This window comes from Dermacentor silvarum, chromosome 1 (genome assembly GCF_013339745.2).
Source record: "Dermacentor silvarum isolate Dsil-2018 chromosome 1, BIME_Dsil_1.4, whole genome shotgun sequence".
NCBI lineage: Eukaryota > Metazoa > Arthropoda > Arachnida > Ixodida > Ixodidae > Dermacentor > Dermacentor silvarum.
This window is the reverse complement of record NC_051154.1, coordinates 118,117,025-118,130,947: the sequence shown is the minus strand read 5'-3', so window position 1 is coordinate 118,130,947 and position 13,923 is coordinate 118,117,025. Positions and strand designations below refer to the sequence as shown.

Below are 13,923 nucleotides of genomic sequence, written 5' to 3'. Positions count from 1 at the left end.
TTATTATTTGGACTCTGTTGTCTGGTCTTGACCAACAAGCATTATTGAGTGGCATCAAATACGGTTATTCGTTGGTTGCACTGGTTATTTGGACAATCACTGTAAGTGTGAAGCACCACAAATGTGCAATGCGTAAATTGCCCCCATATCTAATGAAGGAATGGCAAAGAGTTGTGTGAACCATGCAAAATGGGTGTGTTGTTTGTGCCAAATATGCCTTGATTTAGGTCACGTCCCTGTGGAACTTTGTTGTTTTGATCATTGCAACCACTGACTGATTCTTCTGTTATGCTCAGGAGAGCGGTTGCAGCAAGCAATTGTTTCACTTTAATACACTGTGAGGCATATAATGTGACAAACCTCACCTGCCTCACTGTCTCGGCTGTCACAGTCTCAGCACAGTCACAGCAAACAGAGTGAAAGGTGCAGTGACGCCTTGAAGGTATAATATACTGGCTACATCGCAATGGACGATTTGGGGCAGCCAGCTAACAGGCAACAAACTAAAAGATGCAGTCAGTACAGTAGAACCTTGTTATAACAAAGTTGCATCGAACATGGTAATCATACATGGTGATATTGGCATATAAAAAATTGCAGTAAGGGCTGGGATAACGTAAAACTATTCCAATATGTTTTTATTCCAAATCTGCCATTAGCCCTCCGTGATTGATCAGAATCGCCCATTCCCTGAAGGGTCTGCTGTGGATTTTAATGGCTAGTTGGCGTCTTGCAATGCAGAGACCTGGCATGGGAACATTACATGCACACACTTTGGACTATCGCAAATATGCAACGAAGTGACTGGTGTGAACACACAAGGTCGGCCCATTGCCTTGATGACTGCAGTCCAACCAAGCCAAGTTGCTGGCCATGATGCACAAGCGCAACAAAAATATGCCATTTCCAGTTGCTCTTGCCGAGTACTGTTCCCAACCGATTGTAGGGACACGAAGGCTGCAAGCAGACAATAAATCTGCTTCACAGTCAAATAATTAGTCATAATTACAGCATTAATTCGATTAATTTAGAAGCTTGATTTATCAGTCGCCCAGCTGTAGTATACATATTTCAATTCTCATTCTAAAAACGAAAATTACTCCACTCCACCTATTAAAATCGGGCTAACAGGTTCTGTGCACTGGTTCAATGCAGCATAACAGAATTCATTAGTTTTGCTTGCTACCAAATCCTTACCTTGGTATTCACTAAAGGGGGTCAGTATGCAAGATGCCACTCCTGTTGGTTGTTTGGAGGTAGGCAATGAGGCAACCACAGCCATGTTTATTCAGAAGTCCTTGTGAGGCAACAGTGGCTGACATATGCGTCAGATCATCTTGGAGCTAGGAACATGCTGAGCTCGTGCTCCTTACATCATCCTAGTTTTTGGCTGGAGACATTGCTTGGACTGCAACACCACTACAGTGGCCTCCACTGGTTATTGCGTTGTTCTTCGAAACCATTCAGTAGTGAAACTTTTAATTTACTTCAGAAATTCAGAATGTTTTTGAACTTTTGCATGTGAATCTGTATAAGCCTTGTATCTACCTTTTGACTGCATGCCCGCGCCCTCAGCTTCCTTGAAAACTATTAAACTTTAGTTGTAAGTGAGCATCTGCCCTGTCCACATCGTTTCTTTCCACCCTTATTCTGCTCAACGACACAACTTTAATTTACTGACAGCAATCGCTTCTAAATTGGAACAGCTGAATATTGTTGCCAGTGCCAGCAAAGAACAAGCAATAAAATTATGCATGGTCAGGAAGCACGTCACTTAATATATAATATATAAGGGCACTTTATATGTAATATAATAATTGACCTGGCTTGCTACAGTAGCCATAGCGCTTATAATTGATGTTAGCATTAGATATGGCTATAATGTATCTTCAAATATTCTTGTGCAATATTTTTTAGTTGTGTAATTTGTCAGTTGTGCATATTTTAAAATCTTCATTAAAGGACGCCATAGCTGTTTTTCAAAAAACCACCAAAATTGTCCACTTTTTAATGGCTGATTTATTTTTAACAGCTTTCATATTTTTCAATATTATCAGTTCATTTGTCATTTTTTCTAGTCTTTTACTGTGAAATACTTTTTCGTGTTTTTTAATTGCAGACAGGCAAGGGCACAGAAACAGTCTATATGAAGTGCAATATTTATTGGAACAGAAATCAAGCATGCTTTTATCCTCCATGCAGTGCAACATTGCTGGTGTGGCATGGAAAAGAAATCGCAGGGGCACCGGCGGCAAAGCATTCTTTGTTGAGCCGCGTCCACGCGAGAGAGGTTGCCAGAGGCTCTAAATTTTTCTCGCAATCGTTAGTACTAACTTAAGTTGAAGCTTCGAACACGATTCGCTAGAGCTTCCCAGGTATAATTGTTTACTTGAGGTGAAGAAACATCCAAAAATGCAGTGGCAATTTTGCTGTAAATGCGAGTGAAATGCGCATTATGTCACACCTCTTTGAGGTTCCAGATCCATGATTTAAACCGCATTCACCACATCGCAAAGTGTTGTTCAAGAGCTCACTCGACAGACATCCTGCCTCTTCGAGGAGCGAAGTGCAACTAACGATGGTCCGGAGCAGACTACCGTCAGTTGCACTGTAGAATCTCGTTAATTCAAACCCCAAAGGGAACCGGTAATTTATTCGAATAAAACGGAGTTCGAACTAAGGAAGGAAAATATAGAACCTGATCAACTGTGTGGTACAGCGCGCAGAACCAAAACCCTCACTGGGCTCACATTGAAAAAGTTTTATATTTCCTCCATCAGCGCGCAACATGTGCATGAGAAGGTTAGGTTCTGTATAAAGTCCAAGTGTGATAAGATCGTGCCTCGCGCGCCATTTGCTGTGGGTGCGAGGGAAAACGTGCTAGGGTGAGCCAAGAAGGATGGTGGCTTGACACGCCGTATTTCCACGTGCCCAATGTTGGAAATGACATGTTCGCGCTAGCGTACACTAGGAGGAAGGGGGTGGGGAGTAGAGCGCGTGGTAACATGATAAAGCACGTCCTAGGGGCTCCTTGCTCCTTTTAAGCATGGATGGAAAAGGAGGGCGCGCGCTACTCTGCTTGCTCCTGTCTCGGCTTCCCGCACATCTTTCCTCTTCATTTTTACGACGCACGACATTAGGGTAGCTAGCGACGCATCGAACCTCCGCCTTTCGCTCGTGTTTATCAGAAAAGCGGTGCACGGGAGTGAGAGATTTTGTTTGAAATAACCGTTGCATGGTTTTTGGTGTTTGAATTCGCAGATAGAATTTTGCCAGAACCAAGAGAGCAGTTCGAATTATCCATCAATTCGAATTAAGAGATTTCAAATGATCTGGAGTTAACTATGTGTGTGTGTGTATATATATATATAATATAGTCAAACCTTGATATAACAAAGTTGTACTTGCAGCGAAAAACTTTGTTAAATCACGAATTTCATTAATTCGAGGTTTTAAAATTTCAGCAGGAAGAACAACTTAACAAATTCCTAGAGCATTCTGGTGGATAGTATCAGCGTTAGTGAGCACTTGTAAACAAATCGCAAGAAGGTCGGGCTATAATAGTGTGGGTATGAGCATGAGTGCGCTCGGTGCAGATTGCGCCGAGAGCAATGCATCGACGGGGCTTACGGCACCCGAGATTTTTTATTTACAATACCCTTAATGGCCCTCATGCGAAGGTATTACATAGGGGGGTGGGGACAAAAACTGGTGCATGCAAAATACAGCACTAGCACTCGAAATACAACTATTAATACATTGATTACAGTAGAAACATGAAGTGTAACTGAAACATGAAATACACACAAGAAATAAAACTACATGAACTAAACACACACAAGAAACATAAAATAAACAGATATGAACGGAGTATGTGCACTAGTTCTTCAAATCACAAGAAACATTATACACAATATGTTAATATGTACATATAACAGTAAGTAATAAATAATCTGCTACCACTAACCGTTTTCTTGCAACAAGGTTTGGAAAGATGGTAAGTTAACTTCCGTAGCTATGTGTGATGGTAGGTTATTCCATTCTATTATTGTGCGAGGAATAAATGATCTTGCGTAAAGTTATGAGCGGCACGTTGTGCGTTTTACTTTGTTAACGTGTTCACGGTACAGGAAGACTGCAGGGGGTGACGAAAAGAAGTCCTCGTGAAGCGTGGAATGGTGATACAGTTTATAAAATAAGGTTAGGCGAGCAAACTGGCTTCGACGTGATAGTGGTTCTAACTCGGCACATTGTTTTAATGATGTGACGCTGGTGAAGCGTGAATCATCTGAAAAGATGAAGCGAACAGCACGGTTTTGCAGATTCAATGTTGTTGATAATGTTTGCTTGATGGGGATCCCATATGGCGGAAGCATATTCAATTTTTGGGCAGATCAGCGTGATATAAGCAAGCTTTCAGTGTGAAGGTGCGTGCTTGAGGTTACGTTTAAGACCGAATGCTTGGCTAGCTGATGCTATGATGGTGTTAATGTGGTAATGCCGAATTAAATCAGACTGAAGATGAAGGCCAAGGTACTTGTAAGTTGGCGTAAGTTCTACACTACCATTATTGAGAAAGTAGGCGAGTACAATGGCTGGTAAATGACATTATCTTTGTTTCAGACGTATTTAGAGACATTAGCCATGAGGAGCACTAAGCAGTCACTGCATCAAGATCAGTTTGTAGGGAAAGGCGGTCAGCGTCATTATTAATATTACGATATACAACACAATCATCTGCGAATAATCGAATTCGAGATGAGACACATTTGGGTAGATCATTAACAAAAATTAAGAAAAGTAGGGGACCAAGTACGCGGCCCTGGGGGACTCCAGATGTTAAAGGGCCCCAAACCACCCAGAGGTCGAAATTTTGTTGTGGTGTTGCAGTTGTGCACGAGTATACAACGAAAACGTAGCCACGAGAATTTTTCGAAATGGTGCCGTAATAGCGGAGTTACAAGCGTTTGATGATCGAAACATGGCCCTCGCTTGTTTTGCTCTTTCCTTCGCTACTCTCATCGTCGGCTGGTCTCTCCTCCTCACCGAGTTCTCCTCCAAATGTCATGTGACAATCGTCATCGCCAACGCGCTTCTCAAAACACTGTCCACTTGCAGTTAAGGCACGTCCAGGCTAGCAGCAAATACACCGATGGCAAACCAGCTCCCAGTGCCGTAGAACGTCTGCCGCGCGAGAGGTGTCCAAAGTAGACGGCAGTTCGGCCGGCACACCGCCCACCGCATGACCTACGGGCCAATTGACGACCGCAAAGCTGCGCGCCTCCGCCACCGGCGACGCAAACATCAGCTGCAGCTTCTGTTCCAAGCAAAATAATTTCCCCAAGATAAAGTGATGCGTAAGTTATACATTTTATGAAAAACGATATCCACTGTCAAATGTGAAACACAAACGAGAGCTCCGATACTTGTTGAGCTCTGCTGCAGTGCACGGTTACCGACTGCAGACGACCGGCTCATCTGTGCTCGCATCGCAGCCGACGGCACCGCTAATATCAGCGAATTTTCTTCTTTGTGTACAATTATTGCGAAGAGCGACAACAATAGTAAGAAAATATTGCGGCTTGTGAGCGTCGGTGATTTCATTCCGAAGCACCATTCGCTTTAGCTTTGAAGTGAACCGGAGAAGGCCTAGCGACGATATCGGCGCCGTCAAGCAATCGGTGGCGGTGAGGCTGCCGCACAAATGGGTCCCGGTCTCATCCTTTCTACGGCAAGGAAATCTCGCAAAACCGCTGTCGAACAGCGGCCTGCGAAAGGCGAACGGCGTGCAGCGAGTTACTGTGCCGGTAATGTGGATGGGCCTTATTAGGTGCGACTCAGCGCTTCTCGGCTACCCGCTGTTGGTGCCGTGCCGGTCCGTGCTCATGCAAAGCGTGCCACTATAGACCTTGTGTTGCACGCATGTCTGGAAAGGCCAACACTGTCGCACTCTGTTCGCGCAGCTAATCAGACCGCTAAGCAAGACTGTGTTGGAACGCGAGCGATTTCGCACTTGCGTTATGCGTTACGAGGCAGAGCATGGAGCGCACGTACCTGCTAGCAGACAAACCGGAAGTCGGAAGTTCTTGTTCGACCAGTGGACATTGTCACTGTCGTTGACATCACCAGATGCATCCTGGTGACATCGTGACGTTCGCTGGGGATACCAGAAAGGCCAGGAGAGGAGGACGGCATTGTTTTTTCTTTATTTTGTGGCCAGCCCGCGGCGTATAGCACTGCAGCGTTTGGCATCGTTGATCGTGACGGCATTCTGAACTCGATGCGCGTGTTTACTTGAAATCTATGCAAGAACGTTTGGGTGAATATTTAATGATGAACACAATCAAAAGCTTTGGACAAAACGAAATACACTGCGTCCACTTGAAATCCTTCGTTAAATGCAGAAAATATATTGTTAGTAAATCCGGCAAGTTGGGTGTCGCATGAATAACTCCTGTGAAAACCATGCTGGTACAGTCGAAGCCACTTATAACAATATTCGAGTGCCACAAAAATTCCATTGTTATGACCGATAATTGTTATAACCAGGTTGCATGAAAAAAAACCAAAATAGGGGAATGGCAGAGGTGTTGCGAGAAAACTATAATGGCGGGGAAGCTAGTGCCCCTCCCCACCACCTTCCTCCATCCAGCTGCTTATTGTATTGATTCGTTTAACTGTTCAACTCTGCTTCCCCCACACTCTGATCGCGTGTAACAAGCTGCGGCTGTTGGCGCTACTGTAACAACTGCAAAGCGAGGTCACGGGTGGCAAGTGACATGCGAGCTCCGCCGAGGCATCGCTTTGGTGGGCTCAAAAGAGTACTTTTTAAAAATGTGAGAAGGTTGCCGCAGCAGCCCCTCAGCTTGAGAAGTCCAGAAGAAACGCTGGAGTGAGATCGCCACAAGCATCTCGCCGTGTACTTCTCACTGGCTTGCATGAGAAAACCCTATGTCCATCAGCTTGGCTTGCTTTACGCAAAGCTTGCCGACATCCTTCTCCAAGGCATTCCGGTGCTTCATGTAGTGCAGCGAAAGGTCCCTCGCGAAAGCGAAGCCGCGGAGGGACTGAAGAATCTGCATTCTGTAGGGCCACCTGCGAGGTCAACTTTGAGGCAGCCTGATCTATCGCATCAACGCTGCCGCTGTCGCTATCCGATGCAAGCATGTTCGCGACAATCACCTCATTGGTTAGAAGCACTTTCTTTTCACCAGCAACGTCGTGCATTGTCGATGATCGGCGGGCGGATCAGCCGTCTTCCGTTTCGGCGGCGAGTCGAAACGTTCGACTCGCCGAGAAACTACGTGGCCAGGAATGACTGCGATGCAACCAACAAAGACGAGCCTGAGCGGCTTAAACCGTTGGCAGAACTGAGCGCAATGAGGGGCCACCTGGGCCCTGGCCAGCGTGCACGCGGAGCAACACGCAGCACTGTAAACTACCAGCGCAGTTGGCCTGGTCCATTCATGTTTTGGAGGGTGGTGCGGCGTCAAGCTATGGGCGCAGTGCTTTCGTTTTCGGGGAGGAGGAAGGGCGACGGGAGAGAGGCAGGCGAGGCCAGCAATGCAGAGAAGCCTGGAAAACAGCGCGGTGGCTCGAATTTCTTTTTTCTTTTTTTTTTTTTCTTTTCAAGGATTTCGCATTACATTACCTTTCGGCACGGACACCCAGTAGCCAGACTTCATCGTTATAACCGATAATGCGGCCTGGGGGCATTGTAGTAAGCGGGTTATTTCACCATAGAAAACATACAAAAGTTGACCGTGCAGCAGCTTCCAATTGTTATAACAGATATATTGTTAAAACCTGTATCCTTCTAAGTGGGTTTGACTGTACTTGAAAATGATATCATGGTTTTCTAGGTAGTTGATGGCATGCGTTTACATATGTTGCTAGTTAATGAGATAGGACGATAGTTAAATGGAACGGAGCAATCACCTGATTTAAAAATTGGTATTACTTTTGCTATTTGCCAGTCATGAGAAATTATGCCAGATGATAATGATGGTGAAAACAGGGCTGTTAACAGTTGAAAAAGGTGTAGAGAGGCGTTTTTAAGTATCTTATTATCAAGGTGATCAGAGCTAGTAGTAATATTCAGGTTATTCAACAGGGCAAGAATACCAGATTCACTGATTACAATTTCTGGCATGGAAATGTTAGGCAATGGCTTCAATATGGGCGAAGAAGTTATGTCTTCATAGCTGTATACTGATGAAAATGCATCGTTAGGAGCTGTGAACACTCAGTTTCAGTGACAGGTTCTTCGTCAACATTAATTAGTACTATGTCGGGATAGGAACTCGGATTGGTGATGCACCAGAATCTATAAGAATTATTGCTTAACATAGTAGACAGGTCGTGACTGAAGAAATTACGATGGGTTGTTCCAAACAGCGACTGATACTCTTTATCGCAAATCCTGTACTTGTTCCACGATGGCAGTAAACCTGTGGTCACTGGTTTCCGGTGCAAATGTTTTTTCTTATTATTAAGACGACGAAGACGATGTGTGAACCAAGATGAATTTTTATGATATCGGATGGTGATGATTAGCACATACTTATCAACAAGGTGAGACAATGTGGTTTTGAGCGACAGCCTGTTTAGTTCAATTGTGCCTGATGAATACTGAGCCAGGAAGTTCTCGGAGAAGGTGTGTAGTTCGGAGTTAATCATCTCAAAATTAGCGCGATTGTAGCAATGAATTAGCTTAATAGTAGTTTTCTTTTCAGTGAATGGATGAGTGATGCACCCACTGATAATGCTGTGATCAGATAAAACATTTAAATGCAATATAGCAGAAGGTCTGGGTTATTTGTTAGGACGAGATCAAGGATATTTGCTGTGGTAGCGGAGCGACGGGTAGGACTAATAATAAGTTGAGCAAGAGAAAAATCTAAGCAGGAATGAAGAAAGGTGTGGGCTTCTTTATCACTGGAAATGACACAAAGAGTGGGCCATTCAATGTTTGGAAAATTAACGTCGCCAAACATGAGGAAAATAAAGTTAGGAAAACGCACATGTAAGTCACTGAGTATTCTGTGAAATTCACCAGAAAATTCATGAGACATATTGGGCGGCCAGTAAAAAGCACCAATAATAACATCAGTAACTCCGAATTTACACCGTATCCATACACATTCAAGAAAAGTAGCAACAGTGAGCGGAACAGCAGATAATTGTTTCTTTGTGGCTATGAGGACACCTCCCCCTTTTCTATTTTTTTTCTGTCACAATGAAAAAAACAAAATTCAGATTCACTGAGAAGAATGTTATCAGGATTGGTCTTGTCCAGCCAAGTTTCAGTTAATACTAGAAGTGAAGCGCATGCAGAATCCGCGAGCGAAGAAAGGGCGACACTTTTGGAGAGAAGAGTTCCAATGTTTGGTGAACAGGAAATTGGTAGTACTCTTTAAATTAGGACACAAATTGGGCGAAAGTGACACCGTTGCTGGAGAAGATGACTTATCTGTCGACACTGGTCATACTGTGGTGGGATGACAAACTGGCACAGCACGGCTACCTGCAACATCCCGCACATATGTATCATTATTGATATGCAGTTTGTCGAACGTTAGGCGCACGTGGTCACCTTGTTTTTTAAAAGATCGAGAGACTTGCAGAAGTTGCCGGCGTTTGTCACGAACAGCGTGCGAATAGTCACGTCCAATGCTAAAACCTGTGTCCGTCAGCTTGCTGCCTTTACTTAAAATAGCCTCAACTTCTTTATCATTGAACAACTTTGAGTCGTGCGGCGCCGTAAATCTTGGATGCTATGGCTGACCGTGCTATTGGCGGCAGCCGGCACCCACAAATTAAAAACAAGTATAAAAAGAAATGGATATTCGTCCTGAGCAAAAAAAAAAAAAAAAGTTGCAGTTTCGCCAGAAAGGCAGCACATTGTTGGTGATGGTAAACAGACAACTACACGAAGGAAGGTTTGTAGTTTGATCGGTATCACTTGCGCTCGGGCAAATATGGAACAGATCTCGCTCGATGACCACGAACTCGCTGTAACAATGCGACCGAACGCTTGCACAGTGTACTAAAAACTTGAGATTACATGACCACCAGTACTAGACGCACGGGAACCCAATGCGCATCAAGGCACTAACCGTCTCGGCTCAACATTTGCACTCGCCGCAAAGAGATTACCTCCGAGATAGGGCACGTGGCTCGCATATGGACGTGCGTGCTAGGAGGTGAGGGCAGATAGGTGCATGTTTCTGCCCCCCCCCCCCTCCCCCCCCCAATCACGTGCTTGATCACGTTGCCACGCGTTTACTCCCTAGGGACCCCATCCCCCTTGCGCAGAAGGAATCGTCAACTCTCGTGTTTCTCCAAGCACTGCGAGCTGCCACGCACCCGACAGCCTCCACAAGTTTTTGAGCAAAGTGACAAATGGTGCAGCGGTGTTTCCTGCCTACCGCGTCCCGGCGCGTGTGCTTTGACTTGCGTCTTTACCGCTCAAACTTTTCGTGTGGAAGGATGCTTGAAATAACTTTCTCCTTGAACGATATCTTTTATAGTTATGTTATATGGACACTCGGGCGCATTTCTGGCATTGGTGTCGCCGTGATGTTTCGTATGAAGTCCAAGGGCGATAACATCATCGCCACATGCTGTATGATGTATACTTGTAATTTAGTTAGTTAGCGAATGTTTACAAGTTTATACAGCCGATAAAACTATCCTTAGTATAGCTGTCTACTAATTTGTTATTGTAATTGATGCTTTGCCTTTTAGGCGAAACTGCGACTTTTTTTGCTAGGTTTACTAGCCATACAGGCTCTGAGTACTATCGTGAGCAATATGAAAGGGAACACGCGAACGCGTGGCAAATAGCCTCGAAACCGAGTTAGAGCGATACGAGGATGGCGCTGTCTTGGACATTGTTTAAATAAGGCAACACCTGCCTGACACCAGTGTTCCTGTTCAAGAAATGGATTTTCTCTGTGGGAACTGTATCAATCGCTTCAAGGCACTGACTGCGGATTCTTCAACTTCCCCGGCTCCTAAGCACACGCTGACCCATGAGGATGCATCGACGCTGGTTGAAACATCTGGAAATGACGTTTCATCTAAGTCTGAGGAGGCATCTACGTCACAGGAAGTGTTCGTTCGAAACAAGCAGCCGTTGAAGAGCTCAACAGGTATGTGCGGTGCCCAGAAGTTTCACCACTAAAACCACCACATATGATTAAAAGAAAACATCGAAGCTCATATGCCAAGCGAAAGGAAGGAGAAATTTAGCATGCTCTCAATAAGACACTTAGGTCCAGTTTATCAGCGGCATGCTCACACTGACACTGCAATCGGTCGGACTAAGTTCTACTCTTTGCGACCGAAATGTGTCACGCCGACGCAGGAAGTATGTGTCTGTGTTTATTTTGCCAACATAAAATTGGCAGTATGTGCGCTGGAGAAGAGCTCCGGTCAGAAGAAAAAGTACCAAAGACTTTCGCGACCTTTACCTGTGCAGTCCCTTTTCCTTTAAGTGTGAACTTGGAGAGTGTCCAGGGTGTCCAACGGTCACAGCTCTTACATTGACTGACCTTGGAATTCCTGAAGATGAAGAAATATTATATGCGACTTGGGAGAAAGGTGACAATAAAGAAAGAGTCTACCCTGAGTGCATTCTTGGAGCACCTTCAGGCATGCCTAAAGAAATGGATAAGCCACAACTACATCAGGTGCATTCAAGTGTTGTGTTCAAAGCAAGTGTTCTTCTGCATTTCGATTTTGCGGAGAACTGGACAGTCGCGCTACCAGACGAAATTCAGTCTCATCACTGGAGTAAAAGTCGTCACCATATTCACCTGTGTGGCCATGACCCAGAAAGGGGTGCACAGTTTTGCTGTCGTAAGCGATGACATGTGCCATGACTCGGCCCATGCATGCTACGCAGTGGCTAAGGTGCACGAATGGCTTGAAGAGCACATCGCAGTGTACGCTCATATTACTTATGTCAGTGATGGTGCTGCGGCTCATTTCAAGAACAAATTTCATATTCATGAATTTAAAAACAACTGGTATACATCAGCTAAGTGTTTATTTTGCTCTACTGGACACGGGAAAAATGCCTGCGATGGAATCTGAGGCATTGTGAAGCACCAGGCAACGCTACAAAACCTTCGAAATCCCGCCTCATCTGCCATCGGCTCTACTTCCGATATGGTGCAAGTTTTGACTCCTAAGCTACCAAAGGTTACATTAACTTACGCTCCAAAAGCTGACAATGAATCTTTCAAGCGATTGAAGGCAAGAGAATGGGTTGCGGTTCCTGCAAGGCCTGGTATAGTATACGTGGGAGTGCAAGTGGGCCCATAACTCCGAACTGCAGTTGTTCGTGGCAAGAACAGTTGCTTCGGATTACCAACTTCTTCGGCAGTGAAATCGAATTTCGCATCTTCTTAAAAAGGTGCAAGACCGGATTAATAAAATATAGCCCCATGGCAACAGTACCATCAGCCTTCTTCCTCAGCCACATTGACCTACAACATGCGCAATTGTGCGGTTAAAAAAGGTTGTAACCCACACAGGACAGCATTGCTTGTTGGCAGCGTTATATCTGAACAATGAATATTACATTGAATGAGTTCTTGCATAGCTCAACAAATCAGAACGCACGAAATCCGTGTTGCGGCTGCTAGGCTGTGTGTGGTCACATTTGATGCATTGTAACTTGTTGGGTACTCAAATAATGTTTTTTTTTTTTTTTTTTTTTTTTTTTTTTTGTTATGCACAGTGGTAGACAATGTCCTTGACTTCAACCAGAGTGATTTTCAGAAAAATTAAAACTGGCCTTTTTCAGAAAACAACTTTAAATTTCGATGTTTTTGGCAAACCACTTATGTTTCAGTGCAATTTTTAATTATAACGATGCTTGACAAAGCAACTAAAATTATTTCGAAAAAAATGTGAAAACTTAAAAGTTCATGTGCACCGAGTTTTATCATCCTCACTTTAAAGGGTCCCTGAAATGGTTCAAACAAATTTTGTAGATGCGTAGGGTACAGCTACAGTAAAACATTTGCGTCACAATTTAAGTGAAGCATCTCATATTAAGAGAGCTACGGACGATTACAAGTTACCCTCCTCCCTAGCCATGCATTTCCTCCAACTCGTTCGCCGAGTGATCGGGGCTAAGCTCCGCCTTGGCTGGCTCTACGTCATGTGACGTGTTGTCGTCTACTTCCGGTTGTCTTGGAGCCAGCGCGCGAAGGCTCTCCAACCTCTCTGCTAGCCACCCGGCCGTCGATCCCCAGCTAGAGCGATCAAGCAGCGTGCGTTGCGAGTGTTCTGTCGCAGCGCCGAGCGTGTCCGGTATTCCGATAACCACAGGCGAGCTGGGTGTTTTGATGGATAGGCAGAGGCATTAACTAAAGCCCCTCCATACCGCTGTGATGAAGGAGCTTCGTAGACGTATGTGAGCGGCCTGATCGGCATGCACGATCCAGCCATCTGGTGGCGCAGGGCTTAACCAGCCAAATACAGAGCTAATATTCCTGTAAGCAAGTGTAAAACATTGTAAACATATAAAAAGACAACATGTTCAAGATTGCGCTCCTGCAGAAAATTTGAATCAGCAGCAAAGTGGAAAAAACTTGGTTGCTGCTATATTAGCTCTGTGTTTGGTTGAGCTTTGTGTCGCCAGGTGGCTGCACCGTGCAAGCAGTTCACGTTTGCACCTCCGTTCATCACGTAAAACCTGGTAAAACGGCCAGTACACTTGTGCTTGCGTTTACCTGAATACCGAACATGCTTTACTCTATTGTGGCAATCCTTCGAAGTGAAGATACAGCCGCAAACGCGTTTTCAAGGGCCAAAATTTGTGCTTCTTTTTTTTTTTTCAGGCAAACAATTTTTTTTTTTTTTTCACAAAACTAAGTTCAGAATCATTGTTCTGGGCTCAAAATC

At 44.6% G+C, this 13,923-nt stretch overlaps 2 protein-coding genes across 4 annotated transcripts in view; one reads left to right on the top strand and one right to left on the bottom strand.

Annotated features, from left to right (window-relative positions):
- The window catches only part of LOC119435899 (nicotinamidase-like), a 324,581-nt gene that overhangs the window by 275,346 nt on the left and 35,312 nt on the right, over positions 1-13,923 (bottom strand). The window lies entirely within an intron of this gene.
- Positions 1-13,923, top strand: part of LOC119435767 (nucleolar protein dao-5-like) — an 84,643-nt gene that overhangs the window by 60,576 nt on the left and 10,144 nt on the right. The window contains exon 11 of one of the 3 annotated variants that reach the window (XM_037702505.2): positions 742-942. The exons of the other annotated variants lie outside the window; for them this stretch is intronic. Within the exon in view, the coding sequence (XP_037558433.1) occupies positions 742-804 (63 nt within the window). The 3' untranslated portion in view covers positions 805-942. Of the gene's footprint in view, positions 1-741; positions 943-13,923 lie in introns of those variants that run through there. 3 annotated transcript variants of the gene reach the window in all.